This window comes from Plecotus auritus (genome assembly GCF_963455305.1).
Source record: "Plecotus auritus genome assembly, chromosome: 4".
Classification (NCBI taxonomy): domain Eukaryota; kingdom Metazoa; phylum Chordata; class Mammalia; order Chiroptera; family Vespertilionidae; genus Plecotus; species Plecotus auritus.
In genome coordinates this window covers 121114488-121126738 of record NC_137775.1, presented here as the reverse complement: position 1 = coordinate 121126738, position 12251 = coordinate 121114488, and the positions used below count along the sequence as shown (strand labels likewise).

The 12251-nt window shown below is 38.5% G+C and overlaps 1 protein-coding gene across 13 annotated transcripts in view; it reads left to right on the top strand.

Moving 5' to 3' along the window:
* Positions 1–12251, top strand: part of CADPS2 (calcium dependent secretion activator 2) — a 498042-nt gene that overhangs the window by 163930 nt on the left and 321861 nt on the right. For all 13 annotated transcript variants that reach the window (XR_013960502.1, XR_013960503.1, XM_080666495.1 and 10 more), the window contains exon 3: positions 6917–7249. Coding sequence is in view for 11 of the 13 variants with exons in the window: in XM_080666495.1 (XP_080522621.1) it covers positions 6917–7249 (333 nt within the window). In the remaining 2 variants the exon portion in view is untranslated. The remainder of the gene's footprint in view (positions 1–6916; positions 7250–12251) is intronic.

Sequence of the window (12251 nt, the reverse complement as noted above, 5' to 3'; positions counted from 1 at the left end):
TCATGGAACTTACTAGTGAGTAAAACACACACACACACACACACAAGATGGTAATAGAATTTTCACTTAATTACTACAGTTCTAAAGTGATAAGTACTTTAAAGGAAAAAGACAGGATACTAGGATTACAGACACACAATACAGTAATTCAAGGTGACTGGGAAAAGGAATCTCCAAGGAAGGTCAGTTTGAGTGGAGACCTGAATAGTTGCTAAGAGATACTATTAGATGACAGTGAGATGGACAGTGTGGATTTTTTTTTAAAGGCCAGAGGAACTGGAGCCTAGAGATTGAATGAGAGAGAATGTCTTATGATGAAACCAGAGAATTCATTTGAGGCCAGTTAAAGTAGGATCTGAGGCCTTGGAGATGGTTTTGTTGGAAAGTCAAAGGAGAATTAAAGTGATCATATTTTTTAAAAAAGGAAATATTAGTTTGATACCAGTCAAGAGAATATGTTGGGGAAGCTTCTGAGGCAGGAGGGTCGGGTAAGAAGAGGCTATTGCTCTTAGGCAATTAAGTCACAGTGCAGGGCATAAAGAGAGGGATTGGAGAGGATTTAGGGGTGGAATCAGCAGGGTTTGGTGACAGGTTGTCTGTTGGGGAAAATAACATGGAGATGATGGAGGAGTCTGAGAGTGGCACCCAGGTCTCTCAAGGAGGGAAATAAATGGGTTTCTGACATTCACTGAAGCAGGTCGGCAGGAGGCAGAACCAATAATTGGAACAGTCATGAATTCCTGTTGAGACTTGTTTAGTTTAGGGGCCCAGTGGGACATGTAAGGAAAGCTGTTGGCTGGTATTGCAGCTCCAAGTCTGAAGCTTAAGTAAACTAGGAGGAGTTGATGGATCACACTGTGGTGGTGTCCAGATTGGGAGCACATGCAGAGTGGAGTGCCCCAGACCTAACCGATAGGGAACAGAGGGGCACCCTAATGAGGAGACAGGGAGGGAAAGCAGCCTTCCTGCCTCCCCTGCACTTTGGGCATGGAGAGCTGCTCTTTATTCCTGCTTTCAGATCCTGGTACTTCCTCTCTCATGCAAAATCTTTTCGGCTTCCGGAGCTCATGCCTTTCAACTTCATCTCTTCTCACACTTTCAGTTTCTGAGTTCCTCTCCCACAATCATCATCTCTTAGGAAACCTGTGAGCTAGAGGCAGATCTAGTCCTCTTCTTGGAGAATCCTTTAGATAGATAGTCATGACTTTTTTCAACAAATCTTTATTGACTTTTTACTGTGTACACAGGCTCTATATCAGGCATTGGCTTTACTAGCAAACCAAACGAGGACTCTGGTGCCCTCTACTTTCTAGTTTGGGGAAATGGACAATAAATACACATCTGGTGGAGCAAGGTAGGAGAGGAGGGTGATGAATTGGGGAGGATAGGGCTTCCTTTGAGGAAATGACAGCTCTGAGACCCAAATGAAGAGAGTGAGCCATGTGGATTTATGAATGTATTTATAGATTGCTGTGTAACAACTTATCCCCAAATTTGCAGCGTAAAACAAATATATGTTATCTCACAGTTTCTCAGGATTAGGAATTGGGGTGTGGCTTACCAGTAGCTGGCTGTTTCTGCTTAGGGTTTCTCATCAAGAGCTTGTAGTCAAGCTGTTAGCTGTGGATCATTTGGGACTGAAAAATCTGATTTCTAGCCCACTCATGCGGTTCTTGGCAGACCTCTGAGCGCTGTTAGACTGAGGGCCTGGGGTCTTTGCTTCCTGGCAGCTTGCTTCCCCTAGTGCCAATATCAGCAAACTGCGGCTCCCTAGCCACATGCAGCTCTTTGGCCCCTTGAGTGTGGCTCTTCCACAAAATACCACGGCCTGGGCGAGTCTATTTTGAAGAAGTGGCGTTAGAAGAAGTTTAAGTTTAAGAAATTTGGCTCTCAAAAGAAATTTCAATCGTTGTACGGTTGATATTTGGCTCTGTTGACCAATGAGTTTGCCGACCAATGAATGCCCTAGGGCAAGTGGTGAGAAAGAGAAGGCCCCACCGTTTTTTACAACTAATCTCAGATGTGACATTGCAGCATTATGTTCTGTCATCTACCACAATCTGCCTCTTTTTACTGACTTGTCTTCCCCATTGCCTATGTGTAATTTTCTGGTCTAGCTCTGCCTTCCTCTATCTTGCTTCGTTTTTTACTCAAGCACTTTAAAAGAACAATTTATATTTGCTGTCTTAACTTCATTGCCACTGGTCCTCTTCTCCCTCCTGCCAATTGGCTTCCATTCTTCACCATGTTACTAACACCTATTTGCAAAAGGAGACCTAGTGATGATGAAGATCAACCAGTTCTCTTGTTAATTTTTATTGTGGCATTTGATTTTCTCTTCTCTCCCCCTGCCCCTCTTAATTGCCAACATGTCATCATTTTCCTTCTGGTATTCTGGCACCACCAGCCTCCCCTGCATCCACTTGTTCTTGTCAGCCATTTAAAGGAAGGTGTTTCATAGAGTTTTGTTCTTGATTCTTTTTTATTTGTACTGTATTTTGTCTGCAAAGCTGACCTCTACCAAAACTGAAATATCCATGATCCACCACCTTATACAAACCTCTCTCTCTCTCTCTCTCTCTCTCTCTCTCTCTCTCTCTCACGCACGAATGTGCGGGCACGTTTTTCTACCTGTATTATTGGGTTCTTTATTTTAGGTTAGTAGAATCTAGGTACCCCATTAAAAAACCTGTGAATCATATTTTTTTCTGCCTTAGTTTCACATTCTGTAAATCACCAAGATCTGTTAATTCTCTCAGCCTGCTCTCTTGTTTCTACTTCTCTAGCGGCTAGCCCATGACCTTTGCCCTAGATTAGACCCTTACTGTTTCTTACCTGGTCTACTGTACCCCTCTGATAACTGATATCCCAATCTCTGCTCTGGTCAGTTGTCCTCTTACCTTTGATGCTACTGCCAGTTATTTCTCCAACTCATGTGTCTCAACATTTCAGTCCCTGGTTGCCCACATCCCTAACTCCTGGTCACCAGAGCAAGCACCGATGCCTTGCGTGGCACACACACATCTTGCTGTCTGGTCTCTCTTGGTCTGCGTCGCCCAACCTTTGCTGCCCTCACCCTTATATTTAAGGCTCCTGCAATATGACAATTTTTATTTCCCTTAGAAGGTCATGCTGTGGAATGCCTCTATGCTTTTTAATCCTGTCCTTTTATTTTCCTGAAATGTATTTTATTCTCACTTTACCTCTCACTTAACCCACAGGCCAAATCAAATTGTAGGTCTGTCGTCTCTACCCTGTGAACCCCCCACCTTCCCCAACAGAGTTCGTAATTTTTTTCTCCTTAGCTTTTCCTCTCTTTGCATAGGTTTCTATTATTCTCTTACTTGAAGGTATCTTATTGTTTGTTCTGTCTCTCTCAGGAAGCATGAGCTGTTGGAGGGCAGGGTCTTAGGTTCATTTATCTTTGTGTCTCTAAAACTTGGCAAAATGCTTGACACATTGTTAACTTAATAAATGCCAATTACATAACATGTAATTGGACTAAGGATGGCTTTAGGTATGGCTTTTATAGGTGAAATTAAGAATCCAGATACTTAAGTTCATTAGAGTCTTTGCTTCAAAACTGTGGTTTGATTACTTGGTAGAATTTAGCACTGACGGTGTTAGGCAAAAGTTAGAAAAAAATGAAATGCCTGCCAACTTGGAATATTAAATATCAAGTAATTAAAAGTTTTTCTGAAGCCAGTCTTCAGTTATATTGTACTTTAAAAATACCTTGCCATTCCAGCTTTAGACAAAATTACAAGTTTTCAAAAGTTGCTTGTTTCAACTTCAAGTATTTTTCCATAGATATAATATTACATATAGTGTTTCAGCATTTCCAGGGTGCAGTCTGGAGCCAGAAGCCACACAATAATTGAACAAGGAAAATTTAATACAAACAATGTGGGATTGACTACATGAGTAAGGAAAATAAGGGCACAGAAGTAGCCGATACGGGAACACGGCATCCAAAGAAGGAAGAAATCTGGAAGAGGGTCCCAGTCCCCCATCCCCAAGGCTGAAATCAGACCTCACTGGAGAAGACGTGGTTCTGTCCTACTGGATGGCAGAGAAGTTCACAGAAGTGAACTTCGTGGAAATCTGCCTTCTGGGTGCTGGAGGGAAATGGTCCACAGGGAGGTGCTGCCCTACAGAACTCACTGGGAATCTGCCAATGGGGGTGGGACGGTGTGAAGCCACCATCAGGGATCTGGAGAGAAGCTGCCCATGGGTGGGTGCCATGCGCCTCCAAATAAGAAGAGAACCAGTTAGAAGAATCCTTCTGCCCTGGCCAGGTAGCTCAGTTGGTTGGAGCGTCATCCCGATATGCCAAGGTTGTGGTTTGATCACTGGTCAGGGCATATCAAGAATCAACCAGTGAATGCATAAATAAGTAGAATAACAAATCATGATTTCTCTCTCCCTCTTTCTATCTTTCTCCCCCCTTCCTCCCTGCTTCCTCTCTCTCTAAAATCAATACAGTAAAAACAAAAAAAGAAGATGGTCTCTTCAGCACCGTTTAAAATTATCCTGGCTGGCATAAGCAGGGCAGTGGGAAGATAGTGCTGAGAAGCTATAGATTGACAACTGGCACAGTTCACCTTCATTGACTACTTGAGCTTTCCTATGTTCCTAATTAAGATCTAGCTATCACAGGAATTAGGAAAGATATACTAGTATACCATTTACCTTGAATTCTAGTGCCCAATGACAGTAGTGCAATTAGATGAAGATGACAAAGAAGGAGTTGGATACCCTATGTCTTCTGATGTAGTAAATGGCCTTCTTTGACAAAATATATTGTTAAATATCTTAATTTCATGTGCCTTGAATTAGATCAGTGGCTCCCAACCTTTTTTTGGGCCATGCCCCACCTAAACATCTCTAAAATCCTGATGTCCCCCCCCCCACCCCGTGACATATAATTATTATTATTAAAAAGTGAACTCCTATTCACTTGGAGGAAGCCTAAAAGGCCATTCACTTGGTCTAAACAAGCTTCCAAAGAACATGGCATCCATGAAAGAGAAAAATAAAAGAACGAAAGGACATTTGAAGTACTGAGGAAGAAATTACTAAGAAATTGTTAAAAAAACAATGTGAAGTGATATGAAAAAATAGCAAATAAAGTTTCAAAACATAATAGAGAACTGAAATGCATAAGTATGTCACAATATTTATTTATATATTGTATATGAGGCCCCTAGAACCATAAGAAATGTGAAAAATTCACTGTTAATAACTCATTCTCGAATTGCCCTCCTTAAAAATCAAATTGCCCCCCTGTGGGGCATTGCCTCACTTTGGGAACCACTAATCTAGATATATTAAAAGTACTATTCTTATTATCTGTCACTTAAGAATTAATTAGTTTTGGCTTGGAAAATTAGAAAATAAGACAGAATCTTTCCTATAGTAAGTAATGGAGCCACAGCTGGGAAAGAGAGGAAGCATTGTATGTATGTTATACATGTTTCCCTAGTTCAGTACATTAGTTAGTAAACCAAAATGTTTGAGGATCAGGAATACTCTGTCTGTTGAGCAAAGATAGGAAACAAGAACATTTTGTGTGAAGGAGGAAATATAAAGTGGTGGGGAAAGGTTTGGGGTCCGGTAGCTGACTGTGGGAGTCAGTGGGATGAACGAGGCCACTTCGTATGGAACACATGTGCTGCTTCCCCAGATGCAGACAGACATGTTGGTAGCATGGTCCAGGTAATAGTGTCATAACTTGGGAGTGCCTCCATATTATGAGTCAGTTCTTAGGGTAAAACTTGACATGAATTTTTATTCCATAAGTTTAATTACAGATATAACTTTTGGAGGCTGCATTAAACAGTCCTGTGGACTCTTCTTGGATAATTTGTTGTCATTATAGAAAAAAAAAAAAAAGGAATAAAGCATTTATATATGACCCCTAGAGGATGCTTAGGAATATTGATGACAGAATAGATGTTTAATAAAACATGACTGATACTTATTTATATTTGGGTCCTTAACTTAGAAGAAGGGAGAGATTGCCTGATGTCTCTTATATGATATGACTTTATTACTTACTAGAGGCCTGGTGCATGAAATTCATGCCCCAGTAGGGTCCCTAGGCCTGGCCAGCAATTAGGGCTGATAGGGGCCTTCCGGCTGCCGGCCAGGGCCTTCCCTCCTGCTGCCAGCTGGTGCCTCTCTTCCATGGCTGTGGGCTGCCAAACAGGGCCTCCCTTCATTCCGCGCCACCCCCTGGTGGTCAGTGCACATCATAGTTGAGCGATCGAACTCCCAGTCTCCCGGTCACACTCCCAAGGGGACACTTTTCATGTTAAGCTTTTATATATATAGATTAGCCATCTCTTCCTATTTCACGAGCATCTCTTTTCTGTTATCCATTCTCCCTGGTTATAAGAAATGTGTGACAAGTTGGAGGACTGGTGAAATCAGGGAAGGGGTTGGGCGTACCCTCAATGCCCAAATGTGAAGCATTTGTGATTGAGTTATACATGATGTGTACTGACTTGGATACTGAACTTACCACACTATTGGCCTTCAGATCCTCGCTCAAACAATAGGGGACCTTATCCCTGCTGAAGAACTAGCCAGAACTCCCAAGTATAGTCATATCTCCAATTACTGTCTTAATCAACTCTTAAAGGATTCTGTTGGCAGAGAGGCCTTTGATTTACAGGTGGGAGACAGCATGTAGATCAAGATCATCTTACAGTTCCTCAACACTGGTTACTGTCTCTCCTAAATATTTCAACATTTTAGAGAGTATATTTGGGGCCTCCATTATATCATTCATGACCATATATTAAAAAACATTTGAATTACTGTGGAATGTTTAGTGTTAAGACTGGCTAGATTACTACAAGCAAGTGTGTTAGTGTCTCTGCTTAGTTGTAAACTTATTTTTTTCTTCCAGGTTTTTCTGAAGAGTGATCGAGTGGCCAGAATGGTTCAGAGTGGAGGATGTTCTGCTAATGACTTCAGAGAGGTGTTTAAGAAGAACATCGAGAAACGTGTGCGGAGTTTGCCAGAAATTGATGGCTTAAGCAAAGAGACAGTGCTGAGCTCATGGATAGCCAAATACGATGCCATTTACAGGGGTGAAGAGGACTTGTGCAAACAGCCAAATAGGATGACCCTCAGTGCTGTGTCTGAACTTATTCTGAGCAAAGAACAGCTCTATGAAATGTTTCAGCAGATTCTGGGTATTAAGAAACTGGAGCACCAACTCCTTTATAATGCATGTCAGGTAAGTGGCCCATCGTATTTCTCATTACCCTGCTGGACTCAGAGTGAACATCAAGTGTTTACAAGCCTCTGGAGATGTCCTTTACTTTCTATATAATCACTTTGGTTGAAAAGTTGAGTGAAATATAATTTTAATAAATCAAATACTGATATTTGTAAAGAAGATTTTGAAAGAATTATTTGATAGAGGAAGAAGAACATCGTACATTTTATCTAGTAAATAAATGTTCCCATGTGCCCTATTTTAGGGCATCAGATTTGTGCCTGTTTGGTATATAAGGGGCATGTCCAAATAGTAAAATAGAAATAATCTGTTATCTGAAGAAGGTTGGCAGTTTAATAAACAGTTATTCCTCAGTGCAAAATAATTTTACATAAAGATATGTAACATTTTATGGAAGAAACTGAAATTTCAGATTTTTTTCTTTAACCTAGCCAGATAGAAATTAATTGGTGATGAATCCTAAACTGCATAATTTAAAGTGATTACAGTGAATAATGTATTTTCTTTTCTGTTCTCATTCAAATCATACATATGTAAAAGCTCAATAAAATATCATGGTTTTTTTTTCCCAAGTCTTTCATCTTTAGACCATGTGATTTGTCTAATAATGTATTCCTTCCCTATTTGCATTTTGTTTGCTTATTTTAGAGGTATAAATTATTTAACTATGCCCTGATATACAATTTAAATGGACAAAGTTCTGGTATTTAAAAGTTAACCAGCCTTGGCCGGTTTGGCTCAGTGGATAGAGCTCTGGCCTGCGGACTGAAAGGTCCCGGGTTCGATTCTGATCAAGGGCACATGCCCAGGTTGTGGGCTTGATCCCCAGCAGGGGGCGTGCAGGAGGCAGCCGATCAGTGATTCTCTCTCCTTCTCCCTTCCTCTCTGAAATCAATAAAAAATTTTTTAAAAAAATTAACCAGTTCATTAAGAGTTATACTTCTACACTGTTCATATGTTTACATTTATTTTTAATCTTTTGCAGATCTACTCTTAATTTTGACATTCTATCCATCATTTACCTGAATTACTAATTTGTGTATCATTTAAGATGAATAAATTAACAGAGTTAATTAATACTAAAGCAAATGTGGCACCTTAGCCCTGTGAACAATGGTGCATTCATGGTAATTGTTTCTAACTGTGTTACTAAACCCATTGGCGGTTTGATAATAGTGGAAGGTGACTGTAAAACCAAAATTTCCTACTTTAAAAGATAAATGAAACTGGGAGCTTGTATTTTTAATGAAACAATAGCTTACTTTACAGTTAAATATTAATTAACTTAATTTAGTAGTAAAATTCAGATTCAGTAGATATTTATTGAGTGATTTAGTCAAGTCCAAAACCTTGCGAGGTGTTGGGGAAATTAAGCTGAGCAAGATAAAATATTTATTCTCCATATGCCAAAGTCTAATAGAGCAGATAGACCCAGAAAAGGAGTTATTACATATGCATGAGAGTTTATACTGGATGTTACAGGGTCATAAATATATGTGAACCTATGAGTTTGTTTATTAACTCAAGATATTTTAAAATCAATCCTTTGCTTGCTTTTAAGATCACTTCTAAAGCAATGGTGTGGATCCCCTGATTTATGTCCTCTATGACTTGGAACATATGTACTTATAATTCAAATCTTTATAACAATAGATTTATTTTTTTTAAATTCTATCAGTATTTGCCTCATGTATTTTTATGCTCTGTTAAGTTTATACACATTTAAAATATGTCTTTTTGTGGAATTAATTCCTTTATTATTATATAAAGTCCCTCTTTTTTTCCCCCTCTGAAATCTATTTTGTCTTATACTGAGATAGCTACTCCAGCTTTCTTTTGATTAGGATTAACATGGGGTGTCTTTCTCCATCTGATTACTTTTAACCTATATGATTCCTTATGTTTAAAGTGGGTTTCTTGTAGAGCATATAATTGTATCTTGTTTTTTTTTAATGCAACCTCACAATCTCTGCCTTCTCATGGATGTGTTTAGACTATTCATATTTGAAATAGTTTACTTGGATTAAGTTGTACAGTCTTTGTGTTGTCACTTCCTTGCATTTGTTCTTTGTCTCCCCTCCTTTTTCTGCCTTTTCTACTTTTAATTGAACATTTTATGATTCCATTTTATATCCTCTTTTTATGTACTACTTATACTTGGTTTTTTAAAAAATTTATTTAATGGTTGCCCTAAGGTTTACAATATCCATTTTGAAATAATCTTAGTCTACCTTCAAATAACACAATAAGGTGTTAAGTGTAATGCTATCCCATAATAGAGAATTCCTAATTCCTTCTTCCTATCTCTTGTGACATTTCTTTTATTCATTTTGTTGATTATATGCTATAAAATTTTAGATCAATTAAGAAAAAAAGTAAGAAAAATAAAAGATTATGTTTTACCTTCATTGGTTCCTTCTGTGCTATTCCTTTTTCCTTTCTTTATGTAGATTTAGTTTTTTACCTATATCAGTATCTTTATCTCTGAAAAACTTCATTTAATATTTCTTAAAAGGCAGGACTTCTGGTGATGAATTGCCGTCAGTTTTTGTTTGTCTGAGAAATACTTTGTTTCTCCTTCACGTTTAGAGAATAATTTCACTGGACATACAATTATCGGTTAGCTCTTTTTCAACACTGAAGATTTCACTCTACTCTTTTCTTGTATGGTTTCTGATGAGAAGTCTGATATAGGTCTTCTTGGTTCTCTACAGGTAAGGTGTTTTTGTCCTATGGCTTCCTTCAGTATTTTATCGTCAGTATTTTATCGTCTTAGTTTTCTGCCATTTAAATATGAATATGTTTAGATATAGTTTTCCTTTGATATGTCTCTTGCTTGGTGTGTTCTGTGATTCCTGGGTTGGTGTCTGTCATTAATTTTGGAAAGTTCTCAGATATTAGTAGTTCAAATATGCCTTCTGTCCCATTCTCTCCTCCTTCGGATATTATAGTTTTGATATTGTCCCATAGTTCTGGGATGGTCTGTTTGTCTTGGAGTTTTTTCTCTTTGTATTTTCTCTTTGTTTTCAACTTTTTCCAGTAGAGCCCTTAACATATTAATAATAGTTATTTACATTTTTTCTTTGATAACTGTAACATCTCTTGTCACATCTAAATTTGGTTTGGATGCTTGTTTTTGCTTTCTACACTATTTCTTTTTTCCTTTTGGCATGCTTTGTAATTTTTTGTTAAAATTCAGACGCGTTGCGTCAGGTAACAACTGAAATATATTTGCCTTTAGTGTGAGGATATTCGTTGATCTGACTGGGAGTTTGGCAGTGCTTACTGTTCGTTGTAGCCATAGGTACAAGAAGTTTCAAGTTCTCCTTGTATCCTTGTCTTTGTCTTTCCTCTTGACTTTGGGTTTCCTTAAGTATTCCTCCTCATAGAGGTCAGTGTCTTGCATCTTTTGGCTGGGATTGACTGTTACTATCCTAGAGCTGTGTTGGTCTTGTGGCCGGGTGTTGGGGAAGAGCACGTATTCTATTCCCCGAGTAAGCCTCACTCTTAGTGGGCCTACATCTTGGGTTGTAACCTTTGCAAGCGTTTCTGTCCCTTGTCTAAGAGTATTGCTTCCCTTTTCACCCATGTACTGGATTCCCTTCCCTGGTTATAGCATCCCCAGTCTATTTTCTTGAGGATTTTCCTCCTGTTCACTCTGGATTTTGTGTTTGTTTGTTCTTTCCAGTGGAAGTCAAAGGACTACAGAGGCAGCCTTATCTTCCTTCAGCTGAGACAGCTTGTCAGTGGTCCTTCTGGCAAAGTCTCTCCCCCTTTGTTAAGGAAAAGAATCCAGGGTGTTTAATAATGGCTGTTCTTCCCCTATTTCTGCCTGATCCACATGGGGACTTTTCTTGAATCCTTACCATGAGAACTTTATGAGGTTACTGTTCTCTAATAACACTGATAGTGCATGTGTTATTTAGTGCTAAATTCTCAATTTCAGCATTATTTCATTAGTAATGTGAATGTATATTAAGTTACTTTATTGGGGTGAGTATAGTTAGTAAATAATTACTTGAAAATATTAGCTCATTCCTTTTGTCCAGAAGATACACTGTTAATACCAAATGAAAATAACTAGAGAAAATTTCATGACGTGTAAAAATTTGCCAAATTATATCTACTATTTTAGAGATTATGCATGCATATTCTCCAGGCTATTGAAGTTCCAGGGTTTTTATGTTTGAGGTTAAATTTTATATATTCTTGCTTTTGAACATTTGATCTATTATTTAATATAGTTTAGTTCAGTTCACATAGGGTAATTTTATATCTAATTAACTCATTTATCTTTTCCCTACTTTTAAGTATTCAAAAGAAAGTGTGGTTTGGGAAATGCATTTTTAAGACTCAATGAGAATCCATGGCAGAACTGCTATTTCTGAGTTAGGTTTTTATACATAATTTAGAAGGTAGATATAAAGGAGTTCTCTGAAAACTTTTCCTCCAGCAGACAGAATGCTATCTGGTTCATACATAACATCATACAGGCAATGTGCTCTTCTGAATAGAGGGATAACTTCATTTCCTCATATTCTTTTTGTTGTATGAAATTACAAAACAAGTTTTAGTTACCTGGTGGTTGTTGGCTAATTCTCGGTGATCAAGAAAAAGGGAGGATGGGTTTTTGTTTTTGGTTTTGAAGGAGATTGCCTCATGAAAGATGGGTCAGCATGGAGTTCCTTAGGGTCTAAGGACCTCTTAAATACAGGAATTATTCTTAGTATTTGCCTTAAAATTGAGTCTAGTTATATGAGTCCCACCATTGGAGATGGATTTTGTTAGGGTAGGGTGTACTAATAGAGGGCATACATTGCAGCTTGAGGTAAAGTCCTAAGTATCAGAGTTCAACAATAAGACAACTATGAAAGATACGTTATCAGATAGTACCTGCTTTGTTACTACATGATTGGTTAAGTAGTCTTCTCAGAAGATTTGGAGATTGATCTGGGCAATGAAGTATGTAAGAAGAGAGTCCCAGGCAGGAGAAACACAA